Here is an 18181-nt window from a genome sequence, read left to right on the forward strand (position 1 = left end):
CCAAAATAATGAGACCAACCTGACCTCTCTATGACAAAAATTAAGGCTGTCAGCGCAATCTAAACAAAAAATATTGCAAAACGTGCTTGAAAAAGAAAAAAACGCCCGGGGGTTAAGGGTTGGAAAGTTCCAAATAGCATTGGGGGTAAAAGGGTTAATAATAAAGATCATTAAATCAATAAGTTAGATATAAGTAGAGAATATCTTTGAGTTTTCATGAAATTGAATTACAGTTTTGGAATTTAAAGGTTGATTATTTTATATTCTCTTGCAGGAGCAACTATATCGGTACAACTGTTTCGACGATAAAAAATTTGAGCTGTTTCTTCCTAGGGTCTGGTGTTTATTAAAACGATATCAAACCCTTCTCGGGACCAACCCAAATGAGGTACGTGTATTTATATTATTGTAAGAGATAAATGACATGGAGATGAGAAGTCTGTTTTGGTGTATGATAGGTTAAAAGTATTTTACCATTTGTTATAGAGCCTTTTTTATTCAAGAAAAGTGTTTTGATTGTGAACGTAATATTTGCAATTATTTTATTTGTGATGAATGTTCCACTCTTACGGCTGCAAGTGTAAACGCTGCATAACTGCCTCGTGATTAGCTGGTCTGTTACCAGTCCAGATGATAATACATTAAAGGCTTTTAGTTCACGAAAAATGTTGCAACGTCATTAATTTTGAATAGAGTATAACATATAGTATTATGCATTTTATAGTGAACCGGAATTATGAATACTCTCTTATGACTTCGTTGTCGAGAACTAGTCTCAGGTGTTGCTTCTTGGCTGGGGAAAGGCGTTTTAAAGTTAGTAAGACCGCCATGGCTTCTAGGACATTTATATGGAACTGTTGAAGGTGCTATGAAAGGAGTGTTGGGCAAGCATGGGTAGAGTTGGTAGTACTGGCCTGTGCGGCAGGAGTTGTTGAACGGCACCTCACTATTGAGGGATTCTGAAGAGGAAATGTCTAAATGGTGCGAGACCTCTGATTATATTACGCCCCAGTTTATACCGACACCAATAGGTGAGCGAGCTAGTTCAACCTAGCATTCCTATGCATTTTTTTTTTTCTCTGGTAATATTATAGCAGTTATTTACCTTAGAAATGGTGCTAAAGGAGCATTTCACTGGCCGGCACAGGTTGAACCCAGAAATAGATTTTTCCTCCGTCAAAATCCCTTTATTGTCTGAATGGGTTAGATCATATGAAAGATTTCCGATCAAAGATTTTTATTCATTACTATAGTAATGAATTATTCTAATGTCTTGTAATTCACACAAAGGATTTGCCGTGAAATGAAATGTGAAAATAGAGGGAAAGTAAATTTTAGAAAGATGGACACATCTTGTCAAAAACGAAATAAAGGGAGAGTAAAAGGCAGGAGGCAATTCAGTTGGGCACACAGTAACTAGTACATTTTTATGGGGAGCAAAATTTTATAGTAATATGTTTTTCGTATTCCCTGGAAAAAAAGAATGAAAAAACGTATAAATGATTTGCGTCTGTTGTCTACACTTTCTCCATAGTATACTAAATACGGTCAGCCCTTGCTTTTTGCGGGGGATAGGTAACAGAGACAGGACCGAAAAGCAAGGATCCGTGAATACATAGTGTGCTAGTGTGGGTCAACTCATAGCCTACCAACCATTACCTACCTGCGGTTGACTAATACACTAGGTGACCCACTGTACTGTACTACATTCTTTTCCTGTGCTTTCTAACAGGGTATTTTAGTTCTTACTACTTTTCAGGTGTAATTGTACATTATTAGCACAACTTCATTACAAGATAAGACAAATATATTATAAATGAAAAATCATCACCAGGACTCAAAACTAATCACGGTCACACCACACTTTGTATTCTTTTCAACAAAACACTCGTTTGTATCTATCAACACTCAAGGATACAGTAGATTAAGAAAGGTCATTTATAGTTGATGGTTGACATGCAGCAGAAATTGAAAACAAAAGTAAAATATGTTTTAATGAAGCACAATTATTCTTTGAAAAAGTCATGATTTTTTTAGCATGGGCAATGTCTGCCTAAACTTGAGTGAAGGACACACCATGGTTCAATGACGATTGTAGACTTGCTTATTTGGAGAAGCAGGAGGCCTATCATCTTTGAAAGGGTAACATCAGATTTGACTTGGAATAACTATACTGTACTGTGCTTTATGCTCCAACTAAAAAGGAATACTATTTAACCATAAAAAAACCCTCTCTGGTACAACTCAGGAATGTAAGTGGTGAACTACCCTTAAATCTGCACTCTTTGGTGTAGATGCAACAGTTCCTTTACTTAAACCAGATGGCTTTGTCACTCACTGTCCAAAGGAAAAGGCAATCCTTTTAGCTGATGTGTTTGGCAATAAGCAGAGTAATGAGGAACTTAATCTTCCTCATTCCTGTTTTCCTGAGGGTAAACTAACTAGTTTAGCTTTTAAATCTTGTGAAATTAAAGCTCTCTTGATGGACCTTGATGCTTATGGAGCTGTAGACCCAAATGGTATTTTTCCTATATTTTATTTATAAAGATTACAGATTTCATAGCTTCAAAGTTATCTGTTATTTTGCGCAAGTTTGCAAGAAGTGGAGCTTTTAGCACTTATTGAAGAACTGGTAATGTTACTCCACTAGGTAAATGTGTTTGTGGTAACTCAAATCCAACTGATTACCACCCAATTTCCATAACTCCCATATTATCTAAAGTTTTTAACGTCTTTCGGCAAAACGTTTTAATTAGTTTGGTGAAGATAATCATTAGTTCCCTAGCTTACAATTTGGTTTTCTTAAAGGCCTTGGAGCATGTGATTTCCTTTTTGCAATCTCCAATGCTGTACAGAAATTCCTTGATTGTGGTCAGGAAGTTCATATGATTGGCCTTGATTTTAGTGCTGCCCTTGACCGTGTTAATCATGAGGCCCTTGTTTTCAAACTCAATACAGTTGGGTGGGTGGGTGGGTCATTCCTTAGCAACATTATTTAATTCTTAAGTAATAGATCTCAAAGAGTAGTTGTTGATGGGCACCATAGTGAGTATAGGAATATCTGGTGTTCCTTAGGGTAGTGTTATTGGACCATTGCTCTTCATACTATATACACATAACATGTGGTTTGGCCTAGAAAATAAGCTTGTTGCATATGCAGATGATGCTACTCTCTTTGCAGCAATTCCATTGCCTGAATGTAGTAGATGTGGGGTTGCTGAATCCCTTAATAGAGATCTAGCTAAAATTAGTGCATGGTGCAAATTATGGGGCATGAAGTTGAATCCTAACAAAACTCAAATTATGTAGGTCAAGGACAGTGGCTCCTCAACATCCATATCTCAGCATTGATAATGTTTCTTTAACTTTGTATGACACCTCAAGTTTTAGGTGTGATTCTCAACAGCATATTTACTTTTGAAAAACACACAAGGTCTGTGTCTTCAATTGCACAAAAAATTGGCTTAGAGAAAGTCTAAAGATTTTCGGTGATCAATCTATTCTGAAGAAGTGTTTCAATTCTTTCATTCTACCTATTTTCGAGGATTGTTCTCCTGTCTGGTCTTCATTTGCCGATACTCATTTTAATTTGTTGGACAGAAACTTACAGTCTACTAAATTTCTTATTCCTGATCTAAATATTAATCAATGAGTTCATTATGCATGCTGTACACTATAAGATTTTTCATGATTCTGATCATCCTTTATACTGTATTCAGATCTTCCGGGACAGTTCCATCATGTTCGTATTACTAGGCATGCAGTTAATTCTAATACAGTAGTCAGGCGTTTTCCCTCATGAGGCTCAAACTACACAGTATTCTAGAAGTTTCATGCCAGCTGTAACCAAGTTGTGGAATGATCTTCCCAATCGGGTAGTTGAATTGGTAGAACTTCAAAAGATCCAACTTGCAGCAAGTGTATTTATGTTGAACAGGCTGACATAAGGCTTTCTATAGTTTATACAGTATATGAAATACGTTTTGATTTGTTCCGTAACCGAAATACAAACCACGCTATTTACAAAGGGTTACCTTTTAGCGCAGCTGAAATGGCGAGCCATTAGAATTTAACGAGGGTGTATTACCCCCGCGCTAGTTAGCGGGGGGGTAGGGGAGTGGTAGCTAGCTACCCCTCCCCTCCCTCACACACAGATGAATGCTCACTTTCACTTTTGGCTCGGACTGTGACAGACGTCTCTGTCTTGGTCCTCTCTTGGCAGCCATTGTTTGTTTTGTCTTTACTTAATCGCTTACTTTTCATTTACTCAATATATATGTAAACATGTTTTCATGTTTGTATATATATTTGAGTATAGAAATAAGTAAGTTTCCTTTTCACGTGGAGTCTTCGGCAGTTAGGCCACCACGGCGTAATTTTATGGGTGGCGATCGAGTTTGACTTATGTCTTTCTCTCTCTCTTGAGGTCGTTCACCCTTTTACTACGTGTTACTACGCCCTTGTAGCTTCCTTTCCATGTGGGGGGGTTGCTACGCCGTACGTTTGTCTCAATTAGTTATGAATCTAATTGTAGTTTTTTGTTTTTCAGCTTGTAGAACGATTCCTTTCGGGGTTTTCGTTCTTTCTTTAGTGTTCATTCATTTTTAAATTACATAATTACATAGTTACATAATTATAATTGTTATAATTCTGTTTTGGTTACAGCTCTCCTTCCGTGAGTGTAAGTGGTTGTGAGGGCACGTGCCTGTTGTGTAATTCTTGTTCCTTTCCCTCGGGATTCCTCTTCGGAGCCTTCCCGGGGGAATGAATGTGTACTAATATTATTTGTTTTGTTTTTTTACAGTTACCGATCTAGTTCGTTTCTGTAATATGAACGGTGTGAGCTGTCTTGTTGAGTCCTGGGGATTCGGCTGTTGCTGCCTCCCCCCTTGTATTTTCGTCAGGGGCGTGTCTCCTCCTACTGGAAGTACTCCCGTGACGACGGACAGCTCTCCAGTTCATTTTAGAACTCTCAGGAGGCTTGCCTCCTTGGGCGGGTAACTTTCCTTCCGAGGGAAGTTTTTCCTGTCCAGGCTTGAGTTTTTCCCCTTTTGGGGGGTTCTTCTCTTGCCTTTTTTTCGTGCGACTTGCTCTTGGTGCTGAGCGGTCACACCTGCAGTTTCGCTCAAGGGGCTGGGCAACTGCAGGAGCTCCTCTTCGGAGGATTGCTCCTTTTAGGTCACTGGCTGACCAGTCTCTTCTACGAAGTGTTTCTCTTTCGTTCGCGAGAGAGTACACTCATAGAGACTCCTCTTCGGAGGTTTCTTCTGTTGCTGTTGCTGTTGGCCTCCCTCGCCGTAGGCCCACCGTACGCCTCGTCGTAAGGGCCTCTCTTCTCCCTATAAGGGTGCTTGAGGCGCCTTTTTGAATCTCCGTTTGCAGCCTATAACTCCTTTTTCTCGATCTTCCGCCTTGGTGCAGATGGACAGCAGTCTGATCTCGTCTTCCGACGGGCAACGGTTTTCCCGACGGACAACGGTCTTCCCGACGGACAGCGGTCCTCCCGACGGACAGCGGTCTTCCGACGGACATCAGTCTTCCGACGGACATCAGTCTTCCGACGGACAACGATCCCTTTGGGGCAAAGGGTTGCCTCTCACGGGGGTTCTTCCCTTGCGTGTCAGGGTTTCCCTGTGCGCCCTTCTGCTGTGTTCTCTCCTGCTCCTGCTCAGTGTTAGCGCACAGGCGCTCTTCTGCTCATCAGCGCTCTCCTGTTCGTCAGCACTTTCATGATGATCATCCCTGCTGTTCCTGTTGGTTCGTGTTACCCGCCCTGTGCGCCCACGTTCACCCTCGCGATCTAGAACTTCGGTTCAGGTCGGGGTCAAGGACTCTTCTTCTTTGCGCAGGCTTCCACGCGTAGCCTTCTGCTCGTCAGCGATCATCAGCTCGCCAGCGATCACCTGTCTCTCGGCGATCTCCGGATCGCCCGCGTGTGTTACAGCCGGCACGCCAACGTTCTCCAACACTTCTGAAGGAACATGGTTCGCCAGCTACTAGCTCACCTGCGGATGCTGATCGCCATCGCGCGACCCTCGACTGCGGATGCTGATCGCCATCGCGCGACCCTCGACTGCGGATGCTGATCGCCATCGCGCGACCCTCGACTGCGGATGCTGATCGCCATCGCGCGACCCTCGACTGCGGATGCTGATCGCCATCGCGCGACCCTCGACTGCGGATGCTGATCGCCATCGCGCGACCCTCGACTGCGGATGCTGATCGCCATCGCGCGACCCTCGACTGCGGATGCTGATCGCCATCGCGCGACCCTCGACTGCGGATGCTGATCGCCATCGCGCGACCCTCGACTGCGGATGCTGATCGCCATCGCGCGACCCTCGACTGCGGATGCTGATCGCCATCGCGCGACCCTCGACTGCGGATGCTGATCGCCATCGCGCGACCCTCGACTGCGGATGCTGATCGCCATCGCGCGACCCTCGACTGCGGATGCTGATCGCCATCGCGCGACCCTCGACTGCGGATGCTGATCGCCATCGCGCGACCCTCGACTGCGGATGCTGATCGCCATCGCGCGACCCTCGACTGCGGATGCTGATCGCCATCGCGCGACCCTCGACTGCGGATGCTGATCGCCATCGCGCGACCCTCGACTGCGGATGCTGATCGCCATCGCGCGACCCTCGACTGCGGATGCTGATCGCCATCGCGCGACCCTCGACTGCGGATGCTGATCGCCATCGCGCGACCCTCGACTGCGGATGCTGATCGCCATCGCGCGACCCTCGACTGCGGATGCTGATCGCCATCGCGCGACCCTCGACTGCGGATGCTGATCGCCATCGCGCGACCCTCGACTGCGGATGCTGATCGCCATCGCGCGACCCTCGACTGCGGATGCTGATCGCCATCGCGCGACCCTCGACTGCGGATGCTGATCGCCATCGCGCGACCCTCGACTGCGGATGCTGATCGCCATCGCGCGACCCTCGACTGCGGATGCTGATCGCCATCGCGCGACCCTCGACTGCGGATGCTGATCGCCATCGCGCGACCCTCGACTGCGGATGCTGATCGCCATCGCGCGACCCTCGACTGCGGATGCTGATCGCCATCGCGCGACCCTCGACTGCGGATGCTGATCGCCATCGCGCGACCCTCGACTGCGGATGCTGATCGCCATCGCGCGACCCTCGACTGCGGATGCTGATCGCCATCGCGCGACCCTCGACTGCGGATGCTGATCGCCATCGCGCGACCCTCGACTGCGGATGCTGATCGCCATCGCGCGACCCTCGACTGCGGATGCTGATCGCCATCGCGCGACCCTCGACTGCGGATGCTGATCGCCATCGCGCGACCCTCGACTGCGGATGCTGATCGCCATCGCGCGACCCTCGACTGCGGATGCTGATCGCCATCGCGCGACCCTCGACTGCGGATGCTGATCGCCATCGCGCGACCCTCGACTGCGGATGCTGATCGCCATCGCGCGACCCTCGACTGCGGATGCTGATCGCCATCGCGCGACCCTCGACTGCGGTTGCTGATCGCCATCGCGCGACCGCCCTCCTGCACATGCTACTCGCGATCGCTCACCTTCGCATACTGCTCGCCAACGCACGATCGCTCACCTGCGCATGCTGCTCGGCCATCCCGTCGGCATAACACAACGCGCCATCGCCAACCTGCGCGTTAGCGCTCACCAGCTCACCACCGATCGCTTGTTGATCCATATCGCCAGCGGTCTTCCTCGCCCACGCGGCAGCGCGTTTCCTCGCCATCGCGCTAACGCTTGCGTTCGCCGCCTCTGACTCGCGCTCATCCACCTGCCCACCCTCACGACCGCTCGCCTATGCGCGACCGCTCGCCTGTGCGCGACCGCTCGCCTGTGCGCGACCGCTCGCCTGTGCGCGACCGCTCGCCTGTGCGCGACCGCTCGCCTGTGCGCGACCGCTCGCCTGTGCGCGACCGCTCGCCTGTGCGCGACCCTCAACTGCGGATGCTGATCGCCATCGCGCGATCGCCCTCCTGCGGATGCTGATCGCCATCGCGCGATCGCCCTCCTGCGGATGCTGATCGCCATCGCGCGATCGCCCTCCTGCGGATGCTGATCGCCATCGCGCGATCGCCATCGCGCGATCGCCATCGCGCGATCGCCCTCCTGCGGATGCTGATCGCCATCGCGCGATCGCCCTCCTGCGGATGCTGATCGCCATCGCGCGATCGCCCTCCTGCGGATGCTGATCGCCATCGCGCGATCGCCCTCCTGCACATGCTGATCGCCATCGCGCGATCGCCCTCCTGCACATGCTGATCGCCATCGCGCGATCGCCCTCCTGCACATGCTGATCGCCATCGCGCGATCGCCCTCCTGCACATGCTGATCGCCATCGCGCGATCGCCCTCCTGCACATGCTGATCGCCATCGCGCGATCGCCCTCCTGCACATGCTGATCGCCATCGCGCGATCGCCCTCCTGCACATGCTGATCGCCATCGCGCGATCGCCCTCCTGCACATGCTGATCGCCATCGCGCGATCGCCCTCCTGCACATGCTACTCGCCATCGCTCACCTTCGCATACTGCTCGCCAACGCACGATCGCTCACCTGCGCATGCTGCTCGGCCATCGCGTCTGCATAACACAACGCGCCATCGCCAACCTGCGCGTTAGCGCTCACCAGCTCACCACCGATCGCTTGTTGATCCATATCGCCAGTGGTCTTCCTCGCCCACGCGGCAGCGCGTTTCCTCGCCATCGCGCTAACGCTTGCGTTCGCCGCCTCTGACTCGCGCTCATCCACCTGCCCACCCTCACGACCGCTCGCCTGTGCGCGACCGCTCGCCTGCGCGCCCGCTCGCCTGCGCGCCCGCTCGCCTGCGCGCCCGCTCGCCTGCGCGCCCGCTCGCCTGCGCGCCCGCTCGCCTGCGCGCCCGCTCGCCTGCGCGCCCGCTCGCCCGCGCGCCCCGCTCGCCCGCGCGCCCGCTCGCCCGCGCGCCCGCTCGCCCCGCGCGCCCGCTCGCCCGCGCGCCCGCTCGCCTGTGCGCGACCGCTCGCCCGCGCGCCCGCTCGCCCGCGCGACCGCTCGCCCGCGCGACCGCTCGCCCGCGCGACCGCTCGCCCGCGCGACCGCTCGCCCGCGCGCCCGCGCGACCGCTCGCCCGCGGGACCGCTTGCCTGTGCGCCCGCGCGCCCACACGCTCACACGCCCACACGCCCACGTGCCTGCACGTCTACGCTCATGCGCGTCCGCGCCCATGCTCTCCAATGTTCGCCCACGCGCGAACCAACGGTTTTCCATCGCGCGGACGGATGGTGTTCCGTCGCGCGAACCTAGAGTGTTTCTTCGCACAAACGTCGGCTTATTTCTTGCAGTATCCATTGCTCGTCTATGGGTTATCGCTCGCCGACCACCAGCTCTCGCCCTCCTTCTGCGCTCCTTGGCTCACCTTCGTTTGCGTTACCGCGCATGGGCGCTTCCACGTTTGCCCACGCGAAAATCTTTGAATTACCGTCGCGCGAGCTCCAGGGCGATTGCGACCACGATTCCCAATGGGGTTTTCGCAGCATGGCCAGCCTGGCGAGTTCTTCTGGAGCGTATTTCCAGAACACGGCCTCACCCCGTAAACGCAGAGCATGGCACTTGCAAGAATAGGAGAAACTTAAGGGAGATCTGAGCAACACTCCTCTTTCCTGAACCTGGGTTAGCCCTTCCCCGTCATTCCCTGGAAGGATTTTTGGCGGGGGGGCTTTCCTTTCGAGATTTCTCCATCGGACAAGGTGTGACTGCTTACCCCTTCCTCTGGGAGCTTACCAGGTTCTTTCCCTCCTCGGTTACGGCCCGAGGTTTGGTTCAAGGAAGCTACAGGAAGATCATGGGTACTTTCCTCCTCTCGAGCTCAGGCACCTTGGCCTTTCGTCATTAAGTATCTAACTTGCGGACAAGCTCGATGTTGTACCATCTGGACGCGCTGACTGAGGGCTTCCTTCGGGTGTCTCATCTGTGGAGGTCGACGACCTCAGACACCCTTCCATCCTTGAGAAGAGTTTGTTTGTGGCCAAGGACAGAGACTTAGACAGCGGCTGTGCGGAGGAAATCGACTTCCGTTTTCACTCCTCCAAGGTGCTTTCTTCCAGACTCTGCAGGGCTCCAGCGCCCTTTTCTTTCAACCACGTCGGCCTAAGTTATCGGCTACGACCACTGGGACAAGGTGTCCAATTGCAGTTTCCTCCTGTCAGGAACAGATGGCACGGGAGACTTTCCCGGGGGGGCATAGTCCTAAAAGGAGTTCACGAACTCTAGGATTGCAGGTTTTTCGCTGGGAGGATGCTTAAGGTTACTCATCCGAATGACAGCTTCCCAATGCCCATTCCCGCACAATCTCTGTGATCAGCCAAGGATATCGCGCCTGCCGTCTCTGTCAGCGAATTCAGTGTCTCTGAACCTCTATGCCATAGCATCAGCAGAGTTGCCCGGTTGGGCAGAATGATCCATACCTTAGGCGAAGGTCTTCCTTAGGATCATCGACGGCTTCACCCCGGCCTCCTCAGTCGATCCTTTCTTGTAAGGAAGGATCTGAGAGGGGATGTCCGTAGTCGACCTCTCAGCCCTGATCAAGTTTGTCGAACAAACTTCGGCCAGCGTAGACCAGCAGAATCGATCAGACTGGTAACGAGGCGACAGGACTCCTTAAACCCTGGATCGGAAGGACGGGTACTTTCAGTTTCCATTCCATCCATCTTCCAGGGTGCTCGTCGAATTCAGCCTAGACTGCAAGTATTCCTGCTTATGATGCAGTGTGGCTATCCCGCCGTGGCATAGCAGGTTTGTTTCCCCAGAGAACTCTCCCTGTCTTCCTCTTGGCCGCTCAAGTGCAGGCTTCCGCCTCCTCTGCTGTTTGGAGGGCTGGTCAACTCCGGTAGGCTCGGGTTCGACCTTCTTCAGCGCCGGGACAAGCTTCTGGATGCTTACCATGAGTGTGGGCTCATGGTATTTTGCTTGGAGCCTTCTCTTCCTCTGCCTCAACATCTGGAGTATCTGGCCATGATATTGAGTCAACGGCCTTACCACGTTGGAAACCCCGCTTCTCGTCCGTCCAGCGAGGTTAAGCAACGTCGGTACTTGGATGGGTGACCACCTGGGGACGCCAGATTCTGTTGCCACATCCTCCGAGCCTTCCTTTCGGTTGACTGTGGCAAGACTGAGGAGAGTCGCGGTACCTGTTCTCAGTCAAGCAGAGCTTTCAGCCCTACCTTGGAACGTTTCCTAGTTCTCCTTTCCTCATTGACCCGTCTATAGTCCGAACGGTCGCCTCAGGATAAGTTCCATGTGGGGCGATCCAAGTTCCGGTGGCTTCAGGCAATGTTTAACCGGACTTCCTGGCCCCTATGGGACCAGCGGAACTATTAGACCTGCAATGGGTGTTGACCTATGGAGCCTCTTGATGGTAGTGGATATTCTCGTCCTTTCCCCACATTCTTGATGCTGTTCTCGGAATCGTCAAAGGAAAGGGGGGGGGGGGGGGGGGGGGGCATGTTCCGGTCCAGGCCTATGGTCAAGACCTGAAGGATACCTCTCCATCATTCAGGCAGGCTTAGGGGCCTTAGTGTGGCCCCTCTACAGATCCTACAGCTCCTGCCGAGTCGCCCCGTGCGCGTCGACTTCATGATTCTGGCGTATTCTAACCAGCAGGGGACGCATTTTCACACCTTCACATCTTGCAGTAGAGATACCGGGATGATTGAGATTCTCTCAATACCACCATCGGCTCTCTCATTCCAGGCAGGGGAATGTTCTCTCAGACTATCCGAGCAGAGCCTCGTAGAGAGAGTGTACCTGGGGGTCTTTGACCTTGGGTAACCAGCAAGTACTGGTCTGGGGGACCTGATCGCGACAGCTTGGAACCTCAAGCTTCCGCTATTCTTCCCCCCAGTCTCAGACCCCGAGACTCTGGCAAGATGCATTCCGGTGATGGTGGGACAACTTCGACGCCTGCGTCTTCCCTCCTTTTTGTCTGTGGACAATGGGTCTCAACAAGACCAGGTTGTCTGTCAACCTTTCAATGGGAGAGCTCCACTGGGACTATGCGCAGTACGGTTTCTGGACCCTCTGCTTCCCCTGACGGAACTCCCGGGAGAGCTTCTCCCACGGCGCAGACTACTCAAGCAACCACACTGCGACATCTCTCCCGAACCGGGGCGTCGCTTCGGCTTCATGCCTGGAGACACTACGCCTCCTCCTCAAGAAGAGACAACCCGCTACAGTCGCGGTACGGAGGTCGCGTCATCTGCGATAGTCATCCACAGGGGTCTCGGCAAAGTGAAGAGTCTAAGGTGGTTGGTGCCGTGGGAGATATACCTCTTCCCTTGAGGCCTCTTCTCCACCAATAACGGTCTTATTGCCTTTCGGCGGGAGGAAACTCCTTTCCGCTCTCGGCAATGAAGCCTGTCGCTCAGCCTTTCCCTGACCTTCAGGCTTAAAGGAATAACTTTTTCCTGCCCGCTGGATCTATCCTCGCTCATGCGAAGCTACGATCGTCCCTGCCCTAGTCGGAGGAAGACCTCCAACTTGGAGCATGGCTCGGACTTTTAGTCCTTTAAGAGATCTTCTCAAGACCCTTTACGACAGGCCTCGGATTGTATTCCGCCTTGGGTCTCCTGCTCACTCTGGCCACGGCCAGTGTGTAAGCAATCTTCTTGGTCTCTTACGACTCCCCCCTTTCTAAGGAAGAGGGGAAGGCAACATTCAGGCTCGCTCCTGAGTTGTTGGCTAGACTCAGAATCTGGGGGTCCCGGCCCTTCGGTCCGATTCATTCAAGATTTTGAGTCTCCATTCTGTATCTGATGTCCCAAGACCTTCTCTTTCTTGCCAGTAAAGGAATCAAGAGGTTAGCGCTGGGAACAGCTGCAGTTTGTCCTCAGTTGCAGCCGATTTGGGAGCACAAGGAGGACATGGGGGAGAGTCACCAGTATACCTCTTCAGCCCGGACTCAAGGACATTCATCTCGACCTGTCTCCAGACCCTCCCCCGTCACGTCGCCCTACAGCACGATGTTGGATACACCGCAACGTCCCTCGCCTTCGAGTAATACTACTCTGTGACGCAGGTGCTACAAGCTGGAGTCTGGAAGCGTCTAATGACCTTCGCAGCCCGCTTCCTGCAGGGCGTGACCCACAGGAGTCTCGATATGTTTTCTATCGCTCTGTGGTGGCTACACAACAGCTGGTCTAACCTCAGGCTCCTTTTTGGACAGGTAGCATAAGGTTGAGGGCATTGTTATTAGGTTTTAGTCTGCATGAACGAAAGAAGTATGTCTGGCCCTTACTTCTTTCTTCATCATCCCCTCTACGGGGAAGCAGCATCCTGGTCTCTGCATAGCTGACCTCGAACCTCTGCAGGTAAACCATGCTTCCTTGTGTTCCAAGTATTGAGTCAATACTGTCGCGTCCCCCATACCCTGACGAGGTGGTATTGGGAACGTCCTAACCCAGAGTTCCTTCTGGAACTCCAGGTCAACTGCCTAGGACAGGTCACACTTCTTCCTTCACACACAAACTTATGTAGGCCACACGGTTCCTTGCCGAGCAAGGAACTTGTGAGGTGCAGGGACTCCTTTTCTCGAGTGCGACTCACTCGGATTCTGAGTCCCCGGGTAAAGCCAAAGCCAGTATGGCTGGGGACTTTCCACCCTACCTAAGGGGTAAGTCACCCTTTGTAAATAGCGTGGTTTGTATTTCGGTTACGGAACAAATGACAAATTCGAAGATAATTTGTATTTTTCCTAACCATACAAACCTTAGCTATTTACACATATTTGCCCGCCAGCCGTGTCCCCCAAGACAAGTCCTACCTCTAAGTGAAAGTGAGCATTCATCTGTGTGTGAGGGAGGGGAGGGGTAGCTAGCTACCACTCCCCTACCCCCCGCTAACTAGCGCGGGGGTAATACACCCTCGTTAAATTCTAATGGCTCGCCATTTCAGCTGCGCTAAAAGGTCTATCTATCTATCTATATACCAAGGCACTTCCCCCAATTTTGGGGGGTAGCCGACACCAACAATGAAACAAAACAAAAAGGGGACCTCTACTCTCTATGTTCCTTCAGCCTAATCAGGGACTCAACCGAGTTCAGCTGGTACTGCTAGGGTGCCACAGCCCAACCTCCCACATTTCCACCACAGATGAAGCTTCATAATGCTGACTCCCCTACTGCTGCTACCTCCGCGGTCATCTAAGGCCCCGGAGGAAGCAGCAGGGCCTACTGGAACTGCGTCACAATCGCTCGCCATTCATTCCTATTTCTAGCACGCTCTCTTGCCTCTCTCACATCTATCCTCCTATCACTCAGAGCTTTCTTCACACCATCCATCCACCCAAACCTTGGCCTTCCTCTTGTACTTCTCCCATCAACTCTTGCATTCATCACCTTCTTTAGCAGACAACCATTTTCCATTCTCTCAACATGGCCAAACCACCTCAACACATTCATATCCACTCTAGCCGCTAACTCATTTCTTACACCCGTTCTCTCCCTCACCACTTCGTTCCTAACCCTATCTACTCGAGATACACCAGCCATACTCCTTAGACACTTCATCTCAAACACATTCAATTTCTGTCTCTCCATCACTTTCATTCCCCACGACTCCGATCCATACATCACAGTTGGTACAATCACTTTCTCATATAGAACTCTCTTTACATTCATGCCCAACCCTCTATTTTTTACTACTCCCTTAACTGCCCCCAACACTTTGCAACCTTCATTCACTCTCTGACGTTCATCTGCTTCCACTCCACCATTTGCTGCAACAATAGACCCCAAGTACTTAAACTGATCCACCTCCTCAAGTAACTCTCCATTCAACATGACATTCAACCTTGCACCACCTTCCCTTCTCGTACATCTCATAACCTTACTCTTACCCACATTAACTCCCAACTTCCTTCTCTCACACACCCTTCCAAATTCTGTCACTAGTCGGTCAAGCTTCTCTTCTGTGTCTGCTACCAGTACAGTATCATCCGCAAACAACAACTGATTTACCTCCCATTCATGGTCATTCTCGCCTACCAGTTTTAATCCTCGTCCAAGCACTCGAGCATTCACCTCTCTCACCACTCCATCAACATACAAGTTAAACAACCACGGCGACATCACACATCCCTGTTTCAGCCCCACTCTCACCGGAAACAATCACTCACTTCATTTCCTATTCTAACACATGCTTTACTACCTTTGTATAAACTTTTCACTGCTTGCAACAACCTTCCACCAACTCCATATAACCTCATCACATCCCACATTGCTTCCCTATCAACTCTATCATATGCTTTCTCCAGATCCATAAACGCAACATACACCTCCTTACCTTTTGCTAAATATTTCTCGCATATCTGCCTAACTGTAAAAATCTGATTCATACAACCCCTACCTCTTCTAAAACCACCCTGTACTTCCAAGATTGCATTCTCTGTTTTATCCTTAATCCTATTAATCAGTACTCTACCATACACTTTTCCAACTACACTCAACAAACTAATACCTCTTGAATTACAACACTCATGCACATCTCCCTTACCCTTATATAGTGGTACAATACATGCACAAACCCAATCTACTGGTACCATTGACAACACAAAACACATATTAAACAATCTCACCAACCATTCAAGTACAGTCACACCCCCTTCCTTCAACATCTCAGCTTTCACACCGTCCATACCCTTTGTAAATAGCTAAGGTTTGTATGGTTAGGAAAAATACAAATTATCTTCGAATTTGTCATGTTACTGTTTTTAAAATATTTTATTTTGATTGTTCATTATTTCTCATATTGTTTATTCATTTCCTTTCCTCACTTGCCTATTTTTCCCTGTTGGAGCCTTAGGGCTTATAGCATCTTGCTTTTCTAACTAGGGTTGTAGCTTAGCTAGTAATAATAATGATAATAACTTCTCAGTCTGAGGTGGCGAAATTGAATTCTGTTTAAGATTTCGCTTACAGTAAAATACTGTAAATATGTTATTAGTAGTCTTTTTTTTCCAGTGAATATATGAATATTTCTCCTATAAGTGAAAAAAATAAGACAACAAAAAATGATTAAAAGTTTTAGTTAAGAACTCTCTCTCCTTATTTCCTTTTAATAATATTTGATTCCTTCCTGCAAAGTAAATCAATACAAGCATTTTAGTTTTTATCGTAATAGAATGAAAGAGTCAACACATTTAAGTGTCTGTATTATACATGCATAGAAATAAAATTCTCCTTGTAATAACACTTAACTGAAACACCTGGTCTTGAAGTGATACAGAAAGTATTTTGTTTGTTTCGTAAAGAAATTTTTTTCCTCTACCTTTCTTCTTTCTTGATGGAAAATGTTAATTAGTTTATTAAAATACATCTCTTTAAACAGCTTAAGATAAGAACAAGAAATATGTGCTGCCATAATTTTCAGTCCCCCACAATTTTGTAATTATTTATAACTAGGTAAATACTTTAGAGGTAAAAAAAGGTTCATAACTGTTGACAGCTTTGAGTGATTTGCGTGGAAGAGTCACAATGTTTGCTGTAATTATTCAACCTGGTATAGAAATTTGAGAATTATATATGAACAAATTTCATATTTCCTATGCGTATTGACACAAAGCACCTTAGTAACAAGATTGTTTGCTGAATAAAAACTTATAAAATGTGCTCCATTTTCATTTACAACTTTGCCAAGACCCTCAACACCCATCACATTCTCTAGAATTTTACCATGATAATCCAAATGAAAATTGTCAGCACTATGAGCTTAATATGGATAAAACTAAAGCTTGTGAAGAGTCCTAGTATTTCACCTGGGTTAAGTTAAGTTTACATTATGAAGCTTCATCTGTGGTGGATAATGTGGGAGGGTGGGCTGTAGCACCCTAGCAGTACCAGCCGAGCTCGGTTGAGTCCCTTGTTAGGCTGGAGGAACGTAGAGAGTAGAGGTCCCCTTTTTTGTTTTGTTTCATTTGTTGATGTTGGCTACCCCCCAAAATTGGGGGAAGTGCCTTGGTATATGTATGATGTATGTAAGTTTACGTATGAAATATAAGTTTACTTATGAAATATAATTTGCAAACACATCCAAGAGAAACTGCATATTCTTCTCATGTTGAATAACCACATGTGTCATTGATAAATTTACAGATTTTAGAATTGGTTACTGTATTCCTAAACTCTTTTTCAGGGCCACGGGACACAGGCTGGGCTACCAGTAACCGTGCTAGAGTGCCTACACAAACACTTTAGTGTAACGTTCGAATGCTTCGGCTCCCCACTCAACTGTTATTTTAGACAATTTTGTTCGGCCTTCCCTGACACAGACTCTTACTTTGGCTCCAGAGGGTAAGTACTGAAGTGTTGGTATTATGTATTTTAGGTTAGTTTGCGATTAATTTTTCTTGAAGGGATTGTAAACGTATTTAATTTTACTAGAGGTTTGATATCACTAAATAGAAGGACTCAGTATTGGGATAGAAGTAAAATTTTTTTAGTACAGTCACTTCTTAACATTTGTCATGTGATTGATTATTCGCGGGTCAACATTTTCCGGAAAGTAATATTTTTATGTCTGCGCGATTTAGGGATATTTATATGACCACAACGAATACAGGATAGCATTTACAATTGTGTGTGTGATGCCCTTAAGTAAAAGACATAAAATCAGGTTATAAAAGATCAAATAGAGCACAGCATACTCTTATAAAACAGTTGTGTGTAAATTGAGATTGATAGTTATACAAGAGAATCTACTAAACCTTGAGTTATACATTAGTGGCTTTTTGTCTTTCTGTAAAGGGCTGTTTTGTATTTGATGTTAAGTAACTGAGAATGCTTTTCTGTGTTAAGTTTTATATAAGTATGAATAGTATCACTTTTATGTGTTTTCTCTCAAGTTTAAGGTACAAGTTTTTTTCCGGTTGAAGAAATAGGGAATTTGAAAATATCATTAAAGAGACCGCAATTATTCATGTTTTCCAATATTAAACTTAGCCGATGATTATATAAGCTGCAGCTCTGCTGCCCGACAGAAAAACTCTACGTTCAAAATACGCCAGCGATCGCTATGCAGGTAGGGGGTGTACATCAACAGCGCCATCTGTCGAGCAGGTACTCAGTACTCAATGTAAACACAGAACTCAATTTTCTCTCTGTCGTGCCACCGGCAAGACCTACTAAATTC

General features: G+C 48.7%; 1 protein-coding gene across 2 annotated transcripts in view; it reads left to right on the forward strand.

The window, feature by feature from the left end:
• Pcif1 (Phosphorylated CTD-interacting factor 1) overlaps nt 1-18181 on the forward strand; it is a 96644-nt gene that overhangs the window by 39177 nt on the left and 39286 nt on the right. For both annotated transcript variants that reach the window (XM_068356101.1, XM_068356102.1), the window contains exons 11-12: nt 275-388; nt 17186-17343. In XM_068356101.1, coding sequence (XP_068212202.1) covers nt 275-388; nt 17186-17343 — 272 coding nt within the window. The remainder of the gene's footprint in view (nt 1-274; nt 389-17185; nt 17344-18181) is intronic.

This window comes from Palaemon carinicauda, chromosome 32, assembly GCF_036898095.1.
Source record: "Palaemon carinicauda isolate YSFRI2023 chromosome 32, ASM3689809v2, whole genome shotgun sequence".
In the NCBI taxonomy this organism is placed as follows: domain Eukaryota; kingdom Metazoa; phylum Arthropoda; class Malacostraca; order Decapoda; family Palaemonidae; genus Palaemon; species Palaemon carinicauda.